The 25,134-nt window shown below is 42.9% G+C and overlaps 1 protein-coding gene across 3 annotated transcripts in view; it reads right to left on the reverse strand.

Moving 5' to 3' along the window:
• The window catches only part of skap1 (src kinase associated phosphoprotein 1), a 162,023-nt gene that overhangs the window by 110,878 nt on the left and 26,011 nt on the right, over positions 1-25,134 (reverse strand). For all 3 annotated transcript variants that reach the window (XM_088623055.1, XM_088623054.1, XM_088623056.1), the window contains one exon: positions 21,647-21,763. In XM_088623055.1, the coding sequence (XP_088479181.1) occupies positions 21,647-21,763 (117 nt within the window). The remainder of the gene's footprint in view (positions 1-21,646; positions 21,764-25,134) is intronic.

A 25,134-nucleotide genomic window follows, 5' to 3' on the forward strand; every position in this document is an offset into this window, starting at 1 on the left:
CTCGCTGGGAATAATCATGAACAATCAAGCAAAAAAAAAAGACCGAAAATAAGCATGCAAGTGTAACTTCACCATTTTGCATATGATTTCTCAGAAACGGTTTCTAAGGAAGAGACAATAGGAACAGATGACAGAATGGAACAATGGGAAAGCTCTGCCTCAGCCAGCTCCTAAATGATTTAAATCCACAATTAACAGGACCACCCCAGCAATTAAAATGGTGGTAAACAGAAAAGAAATATAGCAATTGAGTGAACCAGACATGTCGAGCCCTGATCAAATATATTTATAAATCTTTTTTTTACAGAAAATTAAAGAAAACTAAACCACACCAAATTTAAACACAAAAACGTGGTCAATTACCACCTCTGTAGGAACTGCATTTCTGTTTAGCACTACAGTCCACTGAGCTGCACCGAACTGATGAGATAAAAGTTGCAAGGCCCCCCTGTTGGAATCCAAGGAAACTTTTATAAAGGCTCCATCGCTGAGTTAGCTGCAGCTTTGGAGAAATAGGCCTGATGGGGGGGGTTGGAGCCTCAAAATCTCTCACTAATTTTTCTAGCCACTCCACTCAGCTGAAGGAAACAATCCTTCCCAGGAAGTACTAATTCACTTGTAAGCAAACCTGCAATCAATACTCTGTTTATGTGTCCCGTTAAGTGCAGGGAGCTCCAGAATAATGGTCCCAAACGCAGCCCACTACACTGACACTCATGCTCACTCTGTCCTTTGTTTAAATACTAACAGTGATCGTAATGCTGGCGTGCAAGTGGGCGCTTAATGCCCCCGTTACATAAATACCAAACGTATAATGAATGCACGCTACTCTTTTTCAAAATGTCAAAAGCAGAGTAACTGGGAACAGAAACAGAAGAGCAATTCTGCAGCTAGACACCGCGTCCAAGAATCTTTCCAGCTCCACTGAGTTATCGTCTCCATCCAACTACAAAGGTCAAATGCTGCCATCAAATGTTTATTAAACATTTACATATTAGGAAACTTAATCCGGGAGCTTTCTCCTTCTCCAACAATTAGTTATGAGACACACACACAGGCACACACGCTGAGGGCTCACTCCAGATACGAGCTACTGTAATCTACCTCTCGTACTCCCCTTGCAGTAACAGGGGCTGCATTTCACAAATCACAATTAACTGTTTTGAAACAAAGGCAAATTAAAACCCAGTGGCTCAACACTACGCAACTGAGTTTAGACAAAAAGTGTGATTGTGTCATTTACCATCTTACCGTAAAGCTAAAATCGGGCAGAAGATAAAACCTCCTGCATACAAAAATACTTTTTATAATTTGCACTTGCATTGTTTTGGAAAGGCTACAGTATATTTATGTCTAAATGCTACAGCACCGTGTAACAGAGAGAGGAGGTATAATGATCTGTCAAACCAGTGTGTAATTAAGTGACATTTCTTTATATGGATATTTATGGTCGCACAGCCCCTATAAAACATGCACGCCTAAACCCATATTTTCATAAATGCAGATGTATTAAAATGAAAACAGGAGGATGGGGCCGCACTGTTTCTTTAATAACAACATGCAAAAAATATTTGGAGATCAATCATTTATAATTAAGAATACTCCAATCGCCCACCCCCTCTCACCCACCCCTTGCCACAAACTTAAAAAGGAAAAAAAAAAAATCAATGTGGTTACAGTTCCTACGCGCAATGTGGAGATGCATACACCTTTTTCCCTGTCTGCGCGCAGTCTGTCATGCCTATAGAATCACCATTTATTTTCTTAACAAAGCTTCAGGGGCACCTGGGCCTTGCATTGAAATTTCATTAATCTCCAGCAATGGAGTCCAACGGAGAGAAAAATCAAATTCTCATTTGCAAGGAAGAGGAAGGGGGAGTAAGCACTGGAGATACCTGGGAACGCTAACCTCTGCTTGAACCCTTCGACTCTGATAGTTTCGCTATTAGTCTGAGAAACAGACAGCTACAAGGCAGATTAGAGCTACTGGGCTTGAATTTTTTATCCTGCTCTTTGTTACAGAAAGGAGATTCGTCTGAGCTTTTTTTTTAAATTCTTTTATCCGTTTCCTTTCCCTCAGTCTTTTTGTAAGAAACACAGAAACATGTAGTAGTGTTTGCTCTGCTCAGTCCTCCATAAAGTGGATCACTGGCTCGTCAATGCAGGCAGTCAGTTTATAAACCCAATATGTCTGGGACTAGGGGGGGAAAAAGACAGAACTGAAAGATGTGTGCACATTTTCTGCCCTGGTTACTTCCGATAACCTGATTTGTTTTTTCCTTTTCGACTCCTATAGTTTCACAGAAGAGAGTCACTCTAAGTTCACTGCTGCTAATGAATCTACGCACCAATTATTCACATTGGGATTAAATGTCAGGGTCGTTGATGCTCTCTTCAAGTTCATTTAAAAATTATAATTAAAAATAAATCGTAAGACAGATAAAGAATTATAGAAGGCACAGAAGCAAAAGGCTTGACTTTAAATATACGAATTCCACCACGATAGAGCGCGCATCTCATGCCACGTCAAAACCAAGCACCCACTTGCTAGACCCAGACTTCTCCGCTGGGCTGGGGTCCGGGGGTTCATACACCGACACTGCAACGCCAAGCGGAGAGCTGCCGCGGTGCTGGCAGCTGTGCACAAGAGGGGGTGACAAACTGCAGGTAACACCAAATTGAAGAGCTCCAAACAAGCTCAAGCAGGCCTATAAAAAAGACAGAAGCCCTACAGTCCGCAGCATTAACTGGGACAAATGGCTGTGGTGCGTGGCTGAAACTGTAGGTTAAATGAACTCGGCGATACTCTAACTGCAGTTTAACACGGCTGTAATTACATTTTTAGGAGATGAACATCACAAGGGCGGCAGGCTGAGGTTCCAGCAGGGCCAGCAACTGCCCATAAAGTTACAGGAGACGGGGCTTAAACACTCCACTCCCCCTTTGCGTAGCGGAAATGTCTGTCTGGCCAACGGTAGCTCTGCCGTTACAGAGTCTGGCGTTAAAGAGCCGGTGATGCCAGGCGCTCGAGCCCGTCCTGCATTCATGTGCTGCCAGGCTGGCCTTTTCCAAACCTGTGGCTCTGGTCTCCAGGCCTGAAACACCTGACTGACCGCAACCCAGAGCGGCCCCCCTAAACCTCCCCTGCAGCTCACACAAAATGGCACGGCCGTCAGCGATAAAAATCAGGAACCGCCAGGGAGAGAGGAGGTCCACACGTTTCCACTCGTGAGCTGCAGCAATTCTGGGGAGCGCAACGATAGTTTGTGGGCACCCCCTCGAATCGCAGGGTGAGTAACAGAAGCGGAAAGAGGCCTGGTGGTACTCAAGCGTGACGCTTCCACATCACACGGCCCCAGACGACATTTCTCAACCCCACCCACAGAATCAACTCAACCTACAAAAAAAAATCATGGAATCGAAATCATTGCAGGGAAAAAAAAAGACCTCGCACTTGACACGGATTACTAAAGCGCCGTTATACCAACGAAGATGATTGTGCAATAGATAAAATATCTAAATCAGGGCATTAACAACATTGATCAGGACATGGCCCAGGAAACCCAAGCACAAAACAGTTCTGTGCCTTCTCAAGTCCAAGTGCCACTGAGGCACTCCAGCTCCACTGCTTTCTAAGATTTGTGTGCTGCCCCATAATTCATCGTATCACCATCATTCTCGTTTCGCTGCCCTTCGCCTGAGCACAGAAAGGCCACCATGCAAACTTCTGGGATGAGGAAGTCAGACACTTTCCACAGAAGAGGAACCCGGCTTGACCCTCTCCCCTGCTGGTGAGGACACGACAGGGCACGAGGACAGCATCAGGTAGGGGGACCGTGCGAGGACGTCGGAATGGAGACGCATGAAAAGACATCAGACCTGTCAAACGAATAGGAGCTGCAAAATTTCGAAATGAAACTAAACCACAAGTGAGGCTTGGGGCAATGTCTTGGGGTGTGGGCAAAGGGGGCTGTATACGCCAGAAAGCCCACAAATAATTAAGACCATCAGAGTGGTAAAAAGCAAAATCTCCTGAATAAACAAACGAAGACAAAAGTGGAAGGCGTTCCGCCAGTGGCTGAAAGTGCAGGCGCAGAGTTGCAGAGAGGCTGGGATTATAAATCTGTGTCTGCAGGCAGCTTTTCCAATCTTGAATCAGTCAAACAGAGCCAGGAAGAGAGAGTGGGTAAGTTTGGATGACTTGTGTTGGGGGAAGGAGGGAGGAGGTGTGTGGGGGCAATATGACGGATGTCCCTCAGTTAAAGACATCCAATCCACCCTTTCAGGCATCTGTGTCTTCACCCAGGAAGAGAAGAGGGAGGGAGTGAGAGAGAGAGAAGAAAGAAAGAAAAAGAAGAAGGAGAGACACCTGAGACTGTGCAAGATAAATAGGGGGAAAAAAGAAAGAGAGGAGAGGCAGAGAAGAAGAAAGGAGGGAAGAGAACGCGAGGAAGGAGGAGAAAAAATGATCATCAGCAGCAGAGTAGCCTTCAGGGAATAGTGTGAACTTTTGAACTTGCATGGCGGAACCAGAGCTAAGCCTGTTCCAAGTCTAATAAGGGGTCTTTTTCAATTCATTAAGGGATGGAGGCTGGAGGGAGGGGAGAGGAGGGGGGGGCACCATCACACCAGAAGTAATTTACCATGCTCTGCATACCCTGCAGATGGATCATACCTTCGGATGCTTATTAAATCTATGCACGACTACGCCACGGAAAATGAATCTTACTGTTTTCTTTTTCTTCTCTTCCCTGAGAGCTTTGGTAAGAGAACCGGGAAAAATAAATAAATTACAATAATAGTAAAAAAAAAGGCAAAAAAAAGAAAATCATTTAATTTTTTAAGAGTGCAAATGAGGTGTGGAATATGGAAAAAAATAGTTTTGGTGCACAACCTCAGTTATATTTTGAAAGAAAATAGACAAGTTCACTGTTTTAACAGGGAACTGTTTTTTGTACCAGAAGCATGATTACAAGGAGAGAAACATTATCTGTCTAAATATTTTTCTTTTGTAGTTTTACAATCCACAACTCATATTTGTCTTTCAGCAGAATGTCAAACTTGCCAAACAGAAGAAGAAAATGTTATTGCACGGAGGCCATACAATACTGCAGCTGATATAAAGGAGAAAATAACGTCCAAAGTTTCATGTTTCCAGGGTTATCGCTATTAGTGCTACTGAAAAAAAAAGATATTCTATTCCAACAATTAAAGATCAAGGTTTTATTTTGTGATGTTACAGCAGGGAGATGGGTAGAAGGATTCTGATACAATAACATTCAACAAATGACTCTGTACTTCCCTTCACCACTGACTGGTTATTCCTCTAACACATTTAAAATAGCCTGACTTATTTCTAAATTTCACCAAGTGATATTTTCTTAATTTCATATAATGGATGTTCCAACCTGCAAATAGTTGCAGATAAGATTACTTTATCATTCTGATAATATACTGTATATAACATCTTATATTGTTCTGTACTGATAAATTATTTAGGAAATTAAAAAATGCCATTCACATTTGCACGTTGCAGTCTGCACCTGCAGCCCTGTACCTTTATTACAGGTGCCGGTAGAAAACAAGGTGGCTAGAAATTTTCAAGGTCATAAGAAAACCGGCACCCCTATAGAAATCGGCAAGTTTTAGAACAAACATCTAAAACCTGATTTGACACTGCAAGCCCTTTGATCACCTGTTCGAAAAGTACCTATGATCTGGTTTTATCTTCTGAACACTGCAACTTTAATTACAAAATGATAAATTTAAATTTTGCAATATAATGTAAAAAAGCCATTTTTTGTCTCACCTATAATACGCGCTATTCCTAATGCACTTTCACGCTGATACTTTTCTCACAACAATGTGTCTTCAGGGAACCGATTTTCAGAAATTCGGTCTATTCAAAGTAGTGGAACAATTTTTTTCCTCTCTTTATTATGATGTATTTCATAATTAATTTTTATACATTTGGTTCTTAATGCCTTGCCTGTCTGCCCTACAGGGCTCTCCTCAGTCACACTTCCTCTTGATAAACTAATTTAAAATAAATTGATTTGTAAATCTAATTACATTAACAGTCAATGCCCTTTTCTCCTTTTTCAGTTATTAAAAATATGAGGTTGAGAAGGAAGAAAAATGGCATTTAACCTCAGCCATGTTTATTACATGTGGATTCTGCATTGTCATTTTCCCAAGGACACTAACAGTAAACCCTATTAAACTTTTAAAATGCCCACTCTCCAGCTAACGCCATCATCTAAAAATCAGAAAACGCTGCAAGTGTTTAACACGCAAATGTCCGAAGTGTCTGTGTACTTCAGATTTCACGTTTTTATCGCCTCTGCAATAACCAGAATCAGAATTAATAATAAAGCTTCGTTAAGTAATTCCATAATGCTTTAATTTATTACCATAATTATAACCGTGGCCATAAATCCACCATTGCTTCACACGCAGGTATTACAGAGGCAGAGTTAGAAGTAATCATGAAATATAATTCTCAACCTATATTTAAGCCATCATTTCATTTTAAAATTTATTTTACCTCAATTGGTAGGCAATGTAAAGCAAATGCCATCCAAGTCCGGTTAATATTGGATAAAGACGATCACAAATTTTTTCTCCCTGCTGCAACCCAAAGAAAAAGAGGAGAGAATGCCGTCAAGTAACCAATCTACAAAAACAGGTAAAACAAATACCACTCTTAATACGGTCACCAATGCCCTGTGTGCCTCTCATCTTGGAAATTACATTGTTTTCTTTTTCCACATAACGTAATCTGCGATGACCACACAGACTGCACGTCGATTTTGGACACATTTGTCTGCGATAAAAAAAAATTAAAAACAGCAGAACATCACGCATTTGAAGAGGATATGGGGAGCAGTTTCTTTATTCTGAGTGCGCGATTAGCACAGACTGAAAAATTATTTTTTGTGCAACGGCCAATTTTTTTTTTGTTCTCGAAATGAAGGCATCACTGTAAAAAGGCACCAAAAAAAACACACACACACACACATTGCCGGCGTTCTGCTCGTGCACATGTTTCTAAGGCACTAGGCGAAGCCTGATCAGCTCTGCGACTCATTCAGACTGGCACTCGCAATGAATACATGTCCTGGCATTTCAGCCCTTGTCCATAACGCACAGAAAAGACGCGATCATTACTCCATTCGCGACAAACAAAATGAATTCAGAACCTGAGGACTTCCTCACTCAAACCCCAGTCCATCTCGCCTGTTTGCAAACGCTGGGCCGTTCTCTGAACAGTTTCAATTGTCTGCTCGGGCTGACACTCCTGCTGCAATGGGAAAAGGCCATTCCATCATGAACGGGATGGAAATTAATGTCCCCCAGAGTGAAATAACACAATTGGGACTGCCAATATTTATACGGAGTTTCTGTGTTTATAATGGGGGAGAAATTTATCATGGTGGAAAAAAAAAAGTGTTGGAGTAGCCACAGGAAAATAGGGGGGGGGGGACTAAAATTAGCAAAATGATCAATTATGGCTTTGTAGCGTTAATAATTATTTTTTATTTAAAACTGAACCGAACCAAAAGCTAACGCTTATACTGTATAGCTGAATAATAACTATTGTATTTTATGAAACTTCTCTTGATTTCTTTTCTATATATATTGAATAGAGTGCATTATATATTTACTCTTACACACACACACATCTCAATATATTTTAAATCTCAGATTTTCCAGAAATTCAGTTCGGGCCAAGGGACCCCAGGAGGAGTTTGTTTCAGTCCGCCCTGTGACCCCACCGTGGGAAGGGGGGAAATGTGCCTTCTTGGCCGAAAAAAAATCACAGAATTACAGCAGTTTTTTTTTTAACCACAACAATTAAAAAAAAAACCCCACAGCACAAAAATAACAATTTACAGGCAGGAGGAACCCAGCAGGTTAGTTTAAAAAAGTGTAGGAACGTTTCGACAATTCCCCGGAGGGTTCCGCAATTTATACGTGCAACGCAAGTGTCATTTCTGTCTCCTGGGTACGCGATGATTTGGATTTGAAGGGATCGGGTGATGGGACTGGGTCGATTTTAAAGAGTAGGGGCTGAGGGGTGAGCAAGGAGAGGGAACCAAGGGCACAATCTCGGCTCCGTTGGGAACCATCACAGAGGATCACCTGAAGCCTGAGTTTGCGAGAAATAACTGGGGTCCGGCGTAACCAGAGCATCTCTGTAGCCACCAGGAGAGACAGGTAAAACATCACCTGAACAGCCACACCAGCTGCTTCTGAACGAGCACCGATCTTAGGGGTAACAATTTTAATCATCACAACTTTAAAATCAAACAAAGACAAAAACTACATCTTACCACAGCCTCGGTGTGGTATTACTACCATCGCTGCCGTCAGGGCTGCTTTCATTATTTCGCTCACCAAAATCTTAAAATCACAAACTCATCAATAACACAAAAACAAACTTCCGAGATAATTGATTTCCGCAATTACAGACCCAAGCTTGCATGATGTAGTTTATTTTACTTTAATCAGCACGGCACGGGCAGTGCCTTAATCTTATGGAAAAATGTGCTCTGCTGCAGAAGAGCACCAGACTGGAGTCTCCCCAGCAGAAGCGATCACTGGAGCTGGACTCGCCAGCCACTTCCAGCACAGAGGCTCCCCGAGTGAACTCTGTGGTCGCCATGGACGCAAGGTCAATAATCCAGACGTGGCCATACCAGCCAGAGTTCAGACAGGTCACGACGTGACCGTCCAAAAACCTACAGGTCAAAAGTTCGCCGGCCAGAGCAAGAAAACCTATACGGTCACTCGGGGGGCGCTGCCGTTCATCTATTTCAATTCACTTCAGAAAGCCCTTATGAGGTTTGAGGCAAATTTTGTTAGCGCCAGCTGATGCAGATCGTCTTCCTTTCTTTTTGCAACACTATCCTGCACAGAAAGCGAATGTTGCTGCAGGGGTCACCAGGGTGCCAGAAAAACTCTTCTTCCCTTTCGATACTCTGCTCTGTCTTGGCTGGGTGGTGTCTCCCCCCTCCTTACAGTTATGGAACTATGACATTTTTTAATTTCTAATTGCCTGCTTTCAGTGCGCATTTATATTCACAAAGTATTTAACAACACTGAAAGCAGAATATTAAAGTGTCAGATTACTCATTCAGCTATACATGCAAAAATAAATGATTCGTATTTTCAAATGCATATCCAAACCCTGCTTGCTCTAAATCGCAATGGTGCATACAGATCCAGATTTAGAAGTTGGAGTCTGAAGTTCTAGTCTTCTCAAAAGTCACCTGTTATCTGTTAATGGAATTCACTACTATCACTTTCCAATACAATTAATAGTGCTATTAGTAAACAAGTACAGGTGTGAGATACACATATTGTCCTATTTAATGGAGCATCACTGAACAACAAGCATTTCCCTACACCATGCATTTAATTACATACAAATGCAAAGAGCATCTCTGCCCAGCATTCTGACTCCTTAATTTTTTTGTTATTAAAAATTACAGTACAGATGCTATTAAATAGAAACAGTTTTTCTCTACTGGCAACTGTCATTTCTAGACAGTACTTCATTGTTATTATTAAGAGTCATTATTATTAAATTAAGAGTCAATCAATGGATTCAGATCACCTTGTCTCCAAATTTTAAATTAACGGCACAGTTTTATAGAAAAAATGACCAGAGATTTTTTTGATTTTTTTGAACAAATCATTGCAAGTCAGTCTAGTTGTTACATTAATATTAAAATATATATATTTTTTACATAATAAATTAAGGGTTTTAAATCAAACATTACCAGCACTGGTGGGTTGCTTATAGCCTAATATCAAATATTTCATAACAGTGAACATACAGAAAGGCTAAAAGTTAAAATTGTGATTATTGTAGTATCCATTTTGTACCAAGTCAAATATCCACAAGCTCCACAGGCCTGTCATTGAACAGAGAATAGAGGTGTTGTAGAAGTATGCCTTTATTTCAATTGTCAGTGAGAGCAGATACCTTTGAGAGCGGGAACCAAACTAGAGCAGGTTTATCAACTTGCAGCACAGGGGAAAAAAATCAATAAATCGTCCAATAATGGTCTTGTATTTGCATTTTCATTCCCAAAAAGACTGTAATCTGACCTTCTCCCTTAAAAACATATTTAGAAAAAACAATATCTAAAAAATAATATTCTAACTCCAAAAGAAATATCTGCTTTCTTGAAAAAAGTCCCAAGTATGTTTTTTTAGAATTTGAACAGTATTCAGGTTTCAGGACAAAAGATCAATATAATATTTATTTAAAACAAAGCACACGGAAAAATGAATGTTCCAATGCATGCAATCGTGCATTTGCACATATTTAAAAACTATACTTCTGGCAGTGAAATGCACAGAACAGTTGTTGAAGAGAAACTAAAAGCCCGTTCCAGTTTATTTTTATTTCTATTGAGACTTAATATATTTTTAAGCATTATGGATTTTGAACAAATCAGCAGCTAAAAGAATCACTACACTGTGCTGATGCCCTGGTTAAACCCCCTCGTATTTAGAGCTATTCTGATTGCCATTAATAATAACCCATTTGCACCCAATGTCAGGAAATGGAATGGCAGCCATAGAGACTGAAAACACTACTACACTAAATCTACTACAAGTTCCTAAAAAGACCAGATGATTAGTAACACACAAAAAAATACAGAATAGTGTACCGCTAGCCTGCATTTTAAAACAGAAGGGGCCCATTTGTCATACAGATTTTTTAAATCATACTGAATGACACGTATATAGCGATTATCTAAACAGGAAAATCACAACCAGATGATTGTTTTCCGAACCCATGAAACACGCTGTGACTAAAGCAAGTGCAATCCACAGCTACCCACTCCCCAACTGTTCCCGCGATCCGTACTCCAGTTATTACAACAGGAATGACAATACATGCCTTTTCTCCCCCTAATTGCGTTCAATGAATAAAACCCTGACAACGTTATATTCCATTGTCATTAAACAAGGCCACTTTTTATTTTTTGCGTTCCACATTTGGAAAACATCTGTTAGCACTTCAAATAAAATAATAAAACACCAAGATAATTTTAATAACTATCCATGTGAAACGAGGGCTTTTATTAAGTGCTTTGCTACCCAACAACTGCATGAAACAGAGTCTGAGGAAAAGGAACTAACACTGCACGAATATCCTAACAAATTAAAATGGAAGAAAAGGAAAACATTTCATACAGGCACTGGTTTAGACCCGAGGCAGACGCATACATTTTTCTTAACTGCTAAAATCATTTGGAATGAATGAAAAAGGCGATTGGTTTGGGGAATTTGAATCTGTTTAGCCCGGCTCCTTAAGCTCACTTCCGTTTTATTCCCAGCGCCGCCTCGGTGCCGTCACAGGTGGACCCGCTCTGCGAAACTGGACTGTGACCCACCGGACCCAGAGCACAGAACCAGCACCAGGATAACCTGAGGTAGTGGTGGCAGGGGGTGGTGGAGTACATATCGAAAAGGGGGCTCCTTCATTCTCCCCAAAATCCCCCCTTCGCAAAACAAACATGCAATTTCTACCTCTTTAAGACCGATCGCAAACTTGACCTGCCTCTGGAACTCTGATAACAAGAGCATCTTAACCCCCCCCCATCCCACTCGGCCTCCAAACCCAACCCCATCCTCAATCCCCAACCCTCAAAAAAAAAAGGGAGTGGGAGGAGGGGGGGGGGGTAAATCTCTGGTCGTCCAGACGAAGCAAAGCAAATCTGTGTGCATGGTCAGGTCACTTGTGCGGCTCGGGTGAAATTCAGTTCACATTACCATACAGACGGGGCTCCACAATGGAGGGTCCATCTGTTCCTGTCAACTATTACAAATCTGGTGTCACCCACCTCACTGGAGACAACAAGCCAAACCATTAAATTAAAAAACACAGGCGTTTGCCGGCTAGCTCGCAAGCACTCAGGTTAGAGCGCGGGGAGATAGAGACAGTCAATTTCCAAGTTAAATACCTGATAAGTGACGAAGGCTATCGGTAGGTGAACAGGAATTGAACCCTTGAACTATACTTACCCTCCCGCAAGTCATTATCTTTACAGATCAGCTGTTACTGCTGCTTTAAGGACAACTACGCAACGATTCTTTATTCCTTTCCTTCTTTTCCCCTCCCAAAAGGAAAAATGTTTTTGAAAGGATGGAATAGAAGAATGCATCACAGCCGCCAAGATCTGACCCCAAACCACCGCAGAGAAATGAACGGCTGCAGGAAAATAGCTGCTGAGAAATGAACCTTTTAAATTCCCGTTGTGATAGGTACGGCTTTAAAATTGAAATATGTTTTTGGAATAACGCAGAGATGCACATACATATTTAAAAGCATGCTTAGACTTGAAATTTATGTTGTCTATTAACTAATAATCTAATTATCTACACATTCTCATGCTGGCCTGGATAGATCGCTTACCTGTCCCCTTCAATGCTAGCAATGAAGGGGAAAAGGGAGCGATGGTCGCTGTAAGCTCAGACCAGACAGAATGTGGTTAGAAACGAGGCTTCAAAACCCGACCGACAGACAGCAGAGTTCACAAATTCACACACTCCATTTGGAGCTTCGCTACTTTACACAGAAAAAAATAAGGTGATATTTATGCAATCAAGCTACGATCACAGTCAAATTCTCCAAGCATTGCTCTTGTCTTTTTATAGATTCTTAGTGGATGGTATTGCAGCGTTTACGCTAATTTCACACATTGTTCTGAGCTGTGCTTCTGTTCCTCCTGATTTTGATTAGGCAATAAGAACGCCGCAGTATTTGTATTTTATAATAATAAACATAATACCCCTCTACGATGCAAACAAAAAAATATCAGTCAAGGGGACACATGTATAATAAAAATATCTAAAAAACTCGACATCGATAGCCGTCACTTTGCGCTGCGGACAGATATTTTATTTCTTTTTTTCGTTCGCTGTTGTGTCCTGCACATGCTCCGATCAGAAGTTCAAACTGCCCCTCACAGTGGGACGCAAGACACAAACTGACAAGGGATTCCCATCCGGTGAACAAAATATGAACCCTGAACTACACTTACCCTTTCTGCTCATTATTGGTTCTGTGTAGCAACAAACACTTATTTTTCCTATACAAATTTCACCCCCCAGACACCCCCCCCCCCCCAAAAAAAAACACTTTCACTCAGGCTTAGGACTTTACAGAGCAAGAGACTGTCATTAACCCCCCTGCCCTTACATTGGACTGAGAAGGGGTGGAGAGACGATTTGTTTGTTTTGTTGCAATAAAGCCGAACCTTGAACTAAATTTTCCCCCTGTAGTGTAGTCATTTTCATTAGGGAGGCCGAAAGTCCTCCCATCTTTTTTTCTTTTTCCCCCCAAAATTAAGCACCCCTTAGTTAGGGTTAAAGAGGAGGTATCTGTCATTTCTTGAGGGTGGTGAACAGAAAATGAACTCTGAACTCCATCTACCCTTTTGGGGCAATTATCATAATGACTTTACCTTTACGTAGCTCTTATTTGTATTTGAGTCTGTTTTTTTGTCTAAAAAAAGGGAAAAAAAAATTCCGGGTTCATCACAGGGTGGCAGTGTTTGGAAACATTTTTCGCTCCTGCAGAATATTTGGTTCCCAGGGGGTCTCGATGCCTCCTGACGCGTTCATTCGATGCGACACAGGGCTGCGCGTTTGAAGATCGCGCATGTTCGACACGCCAGGGAGACATCGCAGGTTCAGACCCGACACTCCTCTCCGGCCCTGTCCCGGCTTCCGCGGCCATTTCAGGGAAAGGGAAAGGACCACAGGAAACGTGCCTAGCCACCAGCAGAAGATGGCAGTGATTTCAAATTTCCAGCCCATCTTAAGATGCCATGGGATGTGGGCCGAGTCTGCTTGTGACAGGTAGGAGAGAGAACACGCTCATGACCTCGCCACCTCCTCTCCAGCACCCAGAGTTTTAACGGCACCCTCCTTTATAAAGCATCAGAGAGCAACGACCTCCGAGTCCTCTTCGTTCAGGCAACACAGACGCATGTAGGCGTCCGCACAGCTGTACACTCCAGCTTGTGTGCTTGTCACAGTAAAGGGGACTAAGCTGGCACGGTCATAGTCCGCAACGATACCCAGAAAAGCTGGGCAAGCACGAAGGGCTACAGCACGAAGTTAAAATAAAAACCACAGCCGGGGCAAGCGAGGTGCCTTTGTGTGAAAAACATTGACACATCTAAAGTTCTTTTTTTAAAAAGATATACAGCAGAAATTGTCCTTGACCACACGTATATGCTATTCTAAAATTAAGGCTCGATGTTTAAATGAGATGTTAAAAAACACCCTCTCTCGTGTACAGTAGGATCACTCCCTTCTTGTAACAATAACACTGCCGTCAAGGCACATCATAACGTACAGGTGCAGCACTGACAATAAGAATGATCACCTGAGAGGCTCAAGGTCCTGGAAGGCCTTAGCCCTTTCCATTCAGGCCCTGACCAATCTCTCCTCTCTCAGGCACCTCAGATTCCACAAAATATCAATCTGCTGGGAGACACACCTGGGGTCATGTGGAGTTCCAACAGGTGCAGGAGTCCGGCATCTTTAGATATTGCAACTTTGAAACCTAAGGAACATCACCTCTTAAACGTGCTGGATTGACACTGTAGAACCCAGACGGAGTTCATAACCTTGGAATGAGCGGAATAATGAGGTCTCATTTTCCTTTCTCTATTTGTAACTCCCAAACCGTGAGCAGCTGACCTCATACAGCTGTTGCGAGAAAGGCCTCCTCTGTACGATACAACAATTCAGGGCAGAGAGATTACCAGTCAATTGCAGATCAATAGTCAGCAATTGCCATGTACAGGACGTCTGGGATGAGTCTGTGCGACAGATTCCTGAATAAACACACTGGAAGACCAAAATGTTGTGGGGGTTAGAATTGAAAGATTTCAAAACCTATCCAATATTACTACTGTATATCTCCTCCAAGCAGTCACGTCCTGTATGACAATACTGCCCTTGTTCCCACCAGTGTACAAGCCTCGTCAAAGGAGTGCTTAAACAGGGCCCCTGCACAACGCCAGGGGATGCAGAGCTCAAAACCAGGCTGTCTCCTGCCTCCTCTCTGCTGGGCAGCTTCTGAACCACTGTCGCTGTCTTCTGCAACATGAGAGACAATCGTCTGTATCATCAGCCACACACCTTGCTTACTTCCTTCCTCTTTTCTGTATGTACCGTCTTGGGAAACAGTGCAATACCTGCATGTCTTTTAACCCCAGTTAGGACGGTGCACTTCAGACGTGCGTGTCAGTGTTTTGGAAGATGTTCAGACAGAGCCCATCCTGCTTCTTAATCTAACCACATGCCTTAGAAGCTCTGTGCCACTCCAGAATTTGTGCATCCCTCCATAGTCCAAGTTAAAGGAGCACTTTCGTGACCCACAGTGAATTTTCCGGAACACTTGGGATCAAATGCAAGTGAACAGAACACCCCCCCAGGGTTACAATAAAATCCGACCACTGAGGGTGTCTGGGCACCCCTGTCAGCGATGACAGGACTCCAGATCCAAACAGACGCAGATCAGGGGTATTGGATTCAGGTCCTCGAGGGATACAACAGGCAGGTGCTCTTGGTGTGGTTACCTTACCCACAGTAGGAGGGATACACTGTTGTAGTGAAGCTGTATTCAGGATAACAGAACCTCTTTTCTCAAGACACTTTTCTCTGACCTAGCAATCCTGCTGGAGAAAGAGCTTTGAGGACCAGAGGAGGGGACCCCTTGGATTAGAGATTTAAAGGTCTTTCATATCCGTTTCCAAACTAGGAAAAAAAAGACCAGCAGTGCAGGGTATGCTGATGCAGCACTGTAAATCAACAGTGACTGAGTTTTAGGAGGCGCTACACATATGGCACCCTTACGGTTTCTTTTTTTTTTCTTTCACTGAACACGTAACACACATACAGAGAGAAAAAATCCCAAAGTGCCACTCAGGGCAGTCAGGCGCTTTGGTATTTATCAAAGCAAATCCCCCCCCCCACCCCACTACCACCTTTCAGTGTGCAGCACATGTTCGTCTTAAGGAGCTGCGTGATTTTCGATTTGACTGGCTCTGTCAAGTGTAGCTAACAAATCATCCACTCCAAGCCCGGGCTCTGCTGCTCTGAGAGCACTTACACTCTCACAGCATCACACCAAGGCCACATCATCAGCAAAGTGTCTCTCTCTATCCTTTCCTCTCAGCTATTTATTTAAAAAAGGGATTCGTTCCATCTTCAATGACTGTAATTGACAGTTTGGGAACAAACCACTCTAAATTAAAATACCCAACATCCAACTTCTGGGTCCTCTTCCCCCCTTCCGGCTTCCACAGGACAGCCCTGATTTTCATGTTCCTGCACTGAAGCCCATCAGGCCAAAATCATCATATTAATTATATTTCACATGTACAAACTGATAGAAATTGATTAAATGACTGATACGTAAGCAGTGCAGAATGAATTGGGCACAGCAATGAAAGTGATGTCAACTGCACCTCTGCTCAGTATGAATCTATGGAGGTATCGTGAGAGCCACAGGAGCTGAGCTAGGCCCACTGAGGTGGAGAGAGACAGGTCTCTGGAACACCTGGTCAGGGTTACAGGTATCCAGGTACAGCACACCTGCCTCGACACCTGAGTAATGGTTCATGACCCACCAAATAAGGACAGGGCAGCACTGCTCTTCATAAAAAAAAAAACAGACAGTGCCCCACAGCTACAGTGTAGAGTTTCACAATGAAGCAAGTGAGGAAAACAAGGCCCAGTCTGTCAAGGCATCACCCTGAAGCTACAGCTCTATTCTGAGCAAGCAGGGCTGACTGCAGCCTTACTAAAATCAAATTCCCAAAACGGATGGGGGCCCAAACGAAGCACATTAATATCGCCCTGTTTTTTAGCGTGCATTTTAATTCCATCACCTAGAAACCCAGACCTCTCGCCCCCCCCCAGCCATCGTGAGTATCCGTCAGCGTTGTGTCCGATACCATCAGTCTGAAGGGACTGGCGTTAACAATAACAGGCGGGTACTGAGGATGTCACCCTGGATCCCATTTGTTTCTTTAACGAACCAGGAACCATTAGCAGGATAGAGAGCATTATCACAGTGAATAATGATGTCAATTGTCCTGCAAGAGGCACTACAGCCAATGACGGAGGATTAACAGGCTACAACTTTTTCTCCTTCCCCTCCATCTCACATTTATTCTTTCTTATCTCTTCCATCTCTCCTTCTTTTTTTCCGTGCAAAGCACCCGTGGGTTAAGAAGGCAAAAAAAAAAAGACCAGAAGGGTACAGAACATTTTGTTAAGAAAAATAAATATTCCAAAAGGAGACCTCTTTTGTGACCCATTTCCTCATCTACCAATGCAATGGAATGACCCGTTAAGTCTGCAGGTGCCAAACCACTATGACCCAGGTGGGGAGGAAGAACGTCTTGCTACACTCTTATCGTTCTCTCACTGCTATTGAGAGAAATGCTTTTATGATTGCTCTCCCGAGATGTATTTCTTCTCTGGGCTTCAAGTGCACAATGGTGTTGATAACTGGAAGGGCGCCACTCAGCAGACATCCTGACAGACTGACATCACCTTTGCCGCCAAACTCACCTGCGCTGATGAAAGTCGGCTTCCACCTGTGTAAGAAAGCACCTGGCCATTCTTCCCCTTCCCAGCCGCGTGTGGTGAAGACCCGATGTTTTGGCAGAACGCAGTAGGAACCTCACCCTAATATGGGAGACACTTCCTTCAAGCCGAGCAAAGATGCCCCTTTAACAAATGGCACTGGTCAGTCCTCCAATACCTCCAGACTGAACAGTCCATTACTTAAACAAAAAAGCTTCTGAGCTTTTCAAAACACCACCAAAATCCTGACTCAACTTTTTTTTTTGTATTTTTTTTTTTGTCTGCACAAGGATAATGCTTTTAAGCAGTCAAACCCTGATTAACGTACATGCAAGTGTAGCAATGTACAAAGTACATTTGTCTCTGCTGTCAGACTCAACTTTTTCCCTTGCTTGTGGATCTAGTAAAAATTGCATCAAGGGCAGAATCAGAACACTGGTTGAACTGAAGTGAAGACTTCAGTTGCACTGTTCTTTTAAAACGCATTTCCTCCTTATCACAGAATCCCCAAGACAGAGAGGGCAAGCACACATTTAAACTCCAGCGCTGACAGTGGCGTATGTGTCTCAGACTGCAGTAATCAGTAAACGGGTTTTTTAAAATTTAAACCATACGCACTGCAATGCCCACTGATTAAAAATAACAAAATAGCATTTTCACAATATTAATCTCATGGAATATAACTGTACCCAAGAGAAAAAAAAGGAAAGGCGTGGAGTCACAATGCTCTGATGAGGTCAACTTAGAATTAAAAAAAAAATCCCACATTTTTCCCATTGACCAGCGCTTCAGGGAAACCATTAGCAATTATCAGAAACACTAAAAAGGCATTTTCAGAATAACAACCATGGTATTTCACATTTCAACTGTTTAGCATTCTGTCACTCTACAGTTTTATTCTTTTTTATTCCTGCATGAAAAGCACAGAAGTAACACAGTGCCTGGCTTTTAAAAGGCAATAAAATACTAATAGTCCCCACAGTGAGTGGCTCACATTTCAGTTTACTGTGAAGGCCTCTGCCTCCAACACTGGACCATACCGGGGCTTAGAAAGCATGCATCTCCGACATTAATAAGCACTTCCTTTGGCACTTCACTCCTAAACCCTTCTTTGACATTCAGCTGTTGCCCTATTGTTCGCAATGCTCTGATCGGTATTCTCATGCTAACTTAAGTCAAGCATCCGCTTGAGAAACAGCAGCAGAAACGCCTGAAAAAGAACCCAGAAAAGGTGATGTTCTGGGGAGGGGCCAACACCCGAACTCTCCACTGGGGGGGCAGCACACCTGCAGTCGGCTCGCCCCACGACAATTATTCTAATTAATCCATTAAAACGATGGTGCAGAGGGTAGCAGTCCCATATCACAACTCCAGAGCCCCAGGCTGGAATCGGTGTGCTCACCCCATGCCGTCTCGAAACTGCCACCTGTAAGCACTCCTGCATACCTGTAATAGACAGGTGTCCCACCCAGTGTGCCGTCCTTCCTCGAACCCAGGGCCAGTGGGGTCGGGCTCTGGCTCACCGAGACCCTCGACTGACAACGGATGGATGGATGGATGAATGAACGTAAAAATTAAAATAAATGAGTTGCAATTGTCAAAATTTGACATTTTAGCATCGGCCTGTAACCAAGGTGGCCAAATTTCAGCTCAATGTCATCTGAATATCAATCTACCCAGGTTCACCCAAAATAACAAAGCAAGTATTTGTTTTGAATGCAGGAATTCGTATTAAACCAAAATTCAAATTCTACAGTAGTACGCGCGTTCAAATAAAAAATTAGACGGTAAAGCTTGATTTCTATTCATGAATGTGTAAAGAGAATTTTCTGTTCTGGAAATGTCAGAAAGCGAGAGATCTGCCTTCTGCTGTTTCACACCACTAGAGGGAGCTCTGTGTCTCCTTTCTGAGGAAATCAAGGCTGCTAACTCAAGGACCCCCCCCATCCCTCCACATTCGTATTTCCTGCCACCCTGTTCACCCATCCCTGCCTCCACAACACACGCACACGCATCTGTCACACCAGGTGAACGGGTGGACAGCCACCAGCAAGACAAATCGCAGCGCCGCCACATCCATAACTCTGAAATATCGGTAAAAATTAAACGGGCATATCCGAGACGGAGAGGAGCACGCGGATGGATGTTCATACCCGGAATTAACCCAAACCGGCTGACAGGCGAGCTCCCGCAGAGGGGCAGGCAGGTGGCAGGGAGAGGGAACTGGCACCACAGACAGCTGGACGGGGCAAACGTTTCGCCGGGATTGGTTTTTGTGTCTCGGCAGAACTGAAATACCGCGCTTCACGGTGTCTTCAACTCTGTTTTCTGTTGCAATGGATTAAGAGTTTATGTTGTGAACTGAAGCTGAATTTAACCTCTTCATTGACCTTCTAAGGAATTTTGTGTGAAAGTTATCAATGCAAAACGAAGAACACTCAGGAACACAAAACTGAATCTTCCAGTTGATCATATCAGGTGTCCTTTAGGTAACCTCACACCTTACTTACACACTTACTAATTACCTAACCTTACTTCTTACACCTGTTACTAGAATGTTTTTTACGGCTTAAAGGAGCTTAAATTTACACTTAATTTTGATTAATCTTCCATCAGACTTGTGAATAAAATATTTACTTTAAACATGAAGGCACTGCTACGTACGATGAGGTATACTTCCATGTACTTTCCATGTAGCTGAATCTTGAACACTTTTTTCTTTTGATTTAGGCACTTGCTATGAGTGTAAAAAAGCCGTGCTTAGACACTGTAAATCATGTCTTATTTCTCAAAGGGTTGTCCCTTGGTCTAATATTTTAATAATAAAAGAAACGCGTAGGATTGCAGTGGGTGCACGGAGACTCACAGCTGGCTGCACTTTATGTGTTCAGCTTAATCTGCTTTCTCTGAAGGAGAAGTGTGAGAGTCGCTGGTAATTATTGATTTACAATCGCAGGGAGCTCTGCCAAGCAGTCTAAGGAAGTTACTGATGGAATCGTGGAAGTGCACGGACACAGAACGGTGGTTTAAAAAATTGCCACAAGATCCGAGCCTCACATCAGGAAAGAGGGGAACTGGATAGATGCCAGACTGACGTGAATATTTAACGATGCCAGGAGTGCCTTCGGAGCTGGATAATTTACAAAGAAACAGCCGACAGCAGAGGCGAGGTATGGGTGTTGTGTAAATGAACGCTGCTTGCTGTTTAAGCACGTTCAGTGGTCTCTTTGTGGAGCCATCTTGGTTCAGCCCCCCACCCAGGAACCACCCTGGGGTCCCTTAGCAAACACACAGGAGAAAACCAGAACTGACCCCTTTTAAGTGCTCTGCTTCTGGCTGACGACTGCTCACGCGCGTTTGCGGTCCTGTCTCCCACCGCATCTCGCCGCACTTTTGTTTACAAACCCCAAATCCACCAATAAGAAACCCTGCACGAGGTCAAAGGGGACTTGCCACAGCTTCGGCCCTCTCATGCTATTCTGGGCTCTATAAAAGTAGAGCTGTGGGGACGTCGCCACATCATCCTTCTGCTTAAGGAGTCACTGCCTTTGTAGGAACATTTCCTACAGTCGTAGATCACACGCCCACACACACTCTTGTAACTGATCTTGTTCTCTTTTGATAGAGGTCAGCTCTGTCCTGGCTTGGGGTTCACACCCATTTCTCCCACATCCCCCATTGCTACTGATTCGGGGCGCAGCCGATGCCAAACAGCGCTTCGTACGAAGCCTGGGGCGGCGACATCCAACGACATCGACCGACGCCAACGAAGGACCACCATCTCATCAATAAGGCATCACCCACCCCAGTGACTGGAGCTGCACACTGGAGCTGCAGAATCCAATCCAATCAATAGGAACCTGACCGGCGTTCAGCTGCCGAAATGGCTGACAAGCCCAGGTGCCGTGGGAAGGTACGCAGAGATGGCATGGGCAGGAAAGGATGGTGCAGTGTCGGTGCGACGGGGCCGGACCCGGGTGAGAATCAAGTGAACGGAGACTGTACGTACACTCCGGAGAGCCGTCGTCCTGGTAATCGGAGGCCACAGAGACGTCATCAGATGGCACAGAGGGACCCAGGCTCACACTCTGGTTGTCATCGGAGCTGTCATCCGGTCCAGAGTCGACTGGAAAAGCAGAAAGGCATGAAGTTAGGAATGTGGGGACGGAGGCCAAGGCTGTATGAAAGGGAGAGTTCTTCACAGAGCTTGCAGGCAATAAGGCCAAGAATCACAGGCAGGGAGGAGGTTGTTATTCTGACTAAAGATAGTTTACTGCCTGAAATGAACTGAAACCAACAGCACATACTGATCACAGAGAATCCAGTAAATACGAACAGATACAGTACGGACTTGGGTCTAAAACTTTCTTAACTTTCCTACCTCACACAAGGCTAAGAAACAGCCGAGCAAAGAAACGCCAAGAAACACAAAACAGCCAAAGCTTTTTGTATGTTCCAAAGCCAGACCGACTCCAACTTCCTAGTGCAAAAGAAGTAGTAATGATTGTCAAAATGTTAAATACCATTAAGCCCCGGTCACCCCTTTGAGAGCGACACAGACTTCTGCAATTGCTTAAATACTCCAAAAAAACCTTCTTTTTCAAAGAAAGTGTACCAGCACATTGTACAGATGAGTGCTTATAAACATAAGAACAGCAGCCAGTGCTGTAACTCTGAATTCACTTGATGTTCTTTCCTTCTGAATGGCAGTGCCATATTCTTAAAAATTATTTTTGCTCAGCAGAATTTTTTTTTGGGGCGGGGGGCATGGAGACATCTTTCTCTCTTTCCACCAATAAAGACCCCAGGATATTGTCTTTGTCAGGGCACGGGGATTTAATCCAGCTCAGCTATTCGCTAACGAGTTAAAAAGTTCTGATTGAAGCAGAAAAACGACTAAATGGCAGCTGGACATGGAATCACTGCACCTATCACACAGTACATCAAATACAGCTCTTCTCTCTACTATGGTTCAAGTTCTGCATAACAGATTTTTACTTTTTAAAAGTTAGATATACAGAAGACACAAATGAGATGAATAACTGGCCACTCAGGAAGAGCCTCTTATTCTGAAAGAGGATATGGGATGCCATCTTCTTCCCAATTAAGATAAATGGATTTAAAATTAAAAAGATTAAAAATACGTCATCATCTTGGTGTCCGAAGCCGACAATTGCTTGTAAAAAGAAGTCCCATCTCACTTAGATCTAAAGCAGCCCGAAACACTTGAGGGTCATTATTTTGTCAATGAAACGTTCTTCTACAGTATATGGTCTGTGGAATTTACAGAATCGTTATTAACATAAATATGTTGTTTATTAATATTTGTGGCTGGAAAAATTATTAAATTGGAATATATAGTGGTTATACTGAAATCTGAATTACATATTAAAGCCACAAAAAGTTAAAATTTGTTACCATTTATTTTACATTCTAAATTATAAACATACTTAAACTCATTTTTTGTTGCCCATTTCCAAAGTCTTTCATAACCGAGGTTAAATTGCCGTTCATCGCAAATCGGGCAGAGCTGCTAGCCACAAAAAACCCTGAAAAGTTCTGAAAAGCAAACTAACCCGAATAGCGTACGCCTATGACAAACCAAACCGCAGGACGGGTTTTTGAAGTGTTCAAGTCAGGAGTGAAATTCACCCACTGTTTCTGTGGGAGCACGTTAAATCCGAGACCGGAGGAAAGGCTCAATGATTTTTTCACCTTCGGTATTTCCACTCGTCTCATCGATCTGTTACCGCTGGCTCACATGGGAAGCCAGCACGGTTGTGCTCTGCCTGGAGAAATCGGTTTTGTAAATAAGCACACAACCTCACGGGCCAGAGAGACGGGCTCAGCGGCACAAGCACAGCATCTGCAGGCCATTTACGCCGGCCTGCGAGAGGCACAGAGGCTGCTGCACTTCTGCCCATCACCTCGGGGGGGCAAAGCCAATGTTGTATTTTTCCAAGTTTATCAGTTGGTTTTGGTGGGCGAGTCAATCTATCTGGGGGCATTTTATGAAGACATCACCTCCCCACCCAAAGAAAAAAAGAAATCTGCAGCGTGTCCGATTATGAAAATTTTCCAAATGTCCTTAAAAACATTGACGAATGCAAAATGTACTAAAATGACAGGACTGGTGTGAAATGCCTCTGGTGAGAGCACGTAAGCTGTTATTTACACGGTGCCATTACTGATACCTGACTGTTTATCTCCCCTTTAATGCCTTGATAACAATGGATAAGCAAGCGCACTTTCAGACACATTCCCTTTGGCTCTCCATTACATCAAGTCCTCAACAGTTTCTATTCCTTTAACTTTACAAACAGACCTCAGAAACAAAACTTCAATAATCAATTTCACAACAAGAGGTTCAGATTTGCACATGTTTCCAGCAGACAGACAGGTCCAGTTAAGCTAATTCCCTGAGACTGAGAGATTACTGCTGACATGACAAAAGAGTCTGATACCTGTGCTCACTGATTTAAACAGATTACAGACTTCTTCACATTATGCCAATTCTTGCTTTTCGGTTTTCTACAATGACACAGGACTATGCCGGTTTGCTTTAGCGTAATTTCCAAACAAACTTTTTCCAGATGTAGCACACTCTGTGGATGGTGTCAAAGTGACCAAACAAGATGTACTCTATTTCCCAAATGTAACATGTAAAAATACACACTGTATATTATTTTGACAGTGTACAAAAGGAAAAAGCATAACCCCCCCACCCACCCACCCACCACCAATAATCACAATCATTGTGACTTTTAAAATCTCTGGATAAATCACTCTAAAAATGAGTTAAGGCAGAACGCCCTCATGTGTTATCGTTCAATTCCAACACTCAAGGGATGTTTTTTTTTTATTAAGCATTTGGCAAGCATTACAAATACTATACATGCTCTCCCATTATTTCCAAAGAGAGCAGTCAAATCTGTGTTTTCCACACACTCATTATGACTTTAAATTGCTACTGTTTCATTCCACTTAAGCATACAGTAAACAGCATTAAGGCTGCAATTAAATAAATCTGAAGGGTCAACGAGACTGATCCCACAATAAGGACAGAACAACTGAGAGCAGTTATTACCCTGACTAATCTGAATGAGATCATTCAGAAAGATGTCTGTAGGGACGAAGTATATGTTTTTAAAATAAACACAAGCTAATTTAAACGTATGAAAATGACTTCCAAGTCATAAAACCTGTTGACTTTATGGATGCGTTTGAAAATTGTGGCAATGGGCGTTCTGAGCGCAATGAATGGCTTTTTTTAATCAGACCGTGCTGGCTCTATTTCTTCAACGAGAAATTATTTACGGTCTGTAACCACAAACATGGCAGGATTATAAAAAAAATGCATACAGTAATAGTACCACTCAGAAATCTCCAGCACAACGTGCTTGTTTGAGCTCCACACAGCTTGGCAGACTTCTGTTTTTTAACCCAAGTTTTAATGGTTTCATTGTTCAACTACTCAGAATCAGTAAGTCTGAATAT

This window comes from Lepisosteus platostomus, chromosome 28, assembly GCF_059453375.1.
Source record: "Lepisosteus platostomus isolate fLepPlt1 chromosome 28, fLepPlt1.hap1, whole genome shotgun sequence".
Lineage (NCBI taxonomy): Eukaryota > Metazoa > Chordata > Actinopteri > Semionotiformes > Lepisosteidae > Lepisosteus > Lepisosteus platostomus.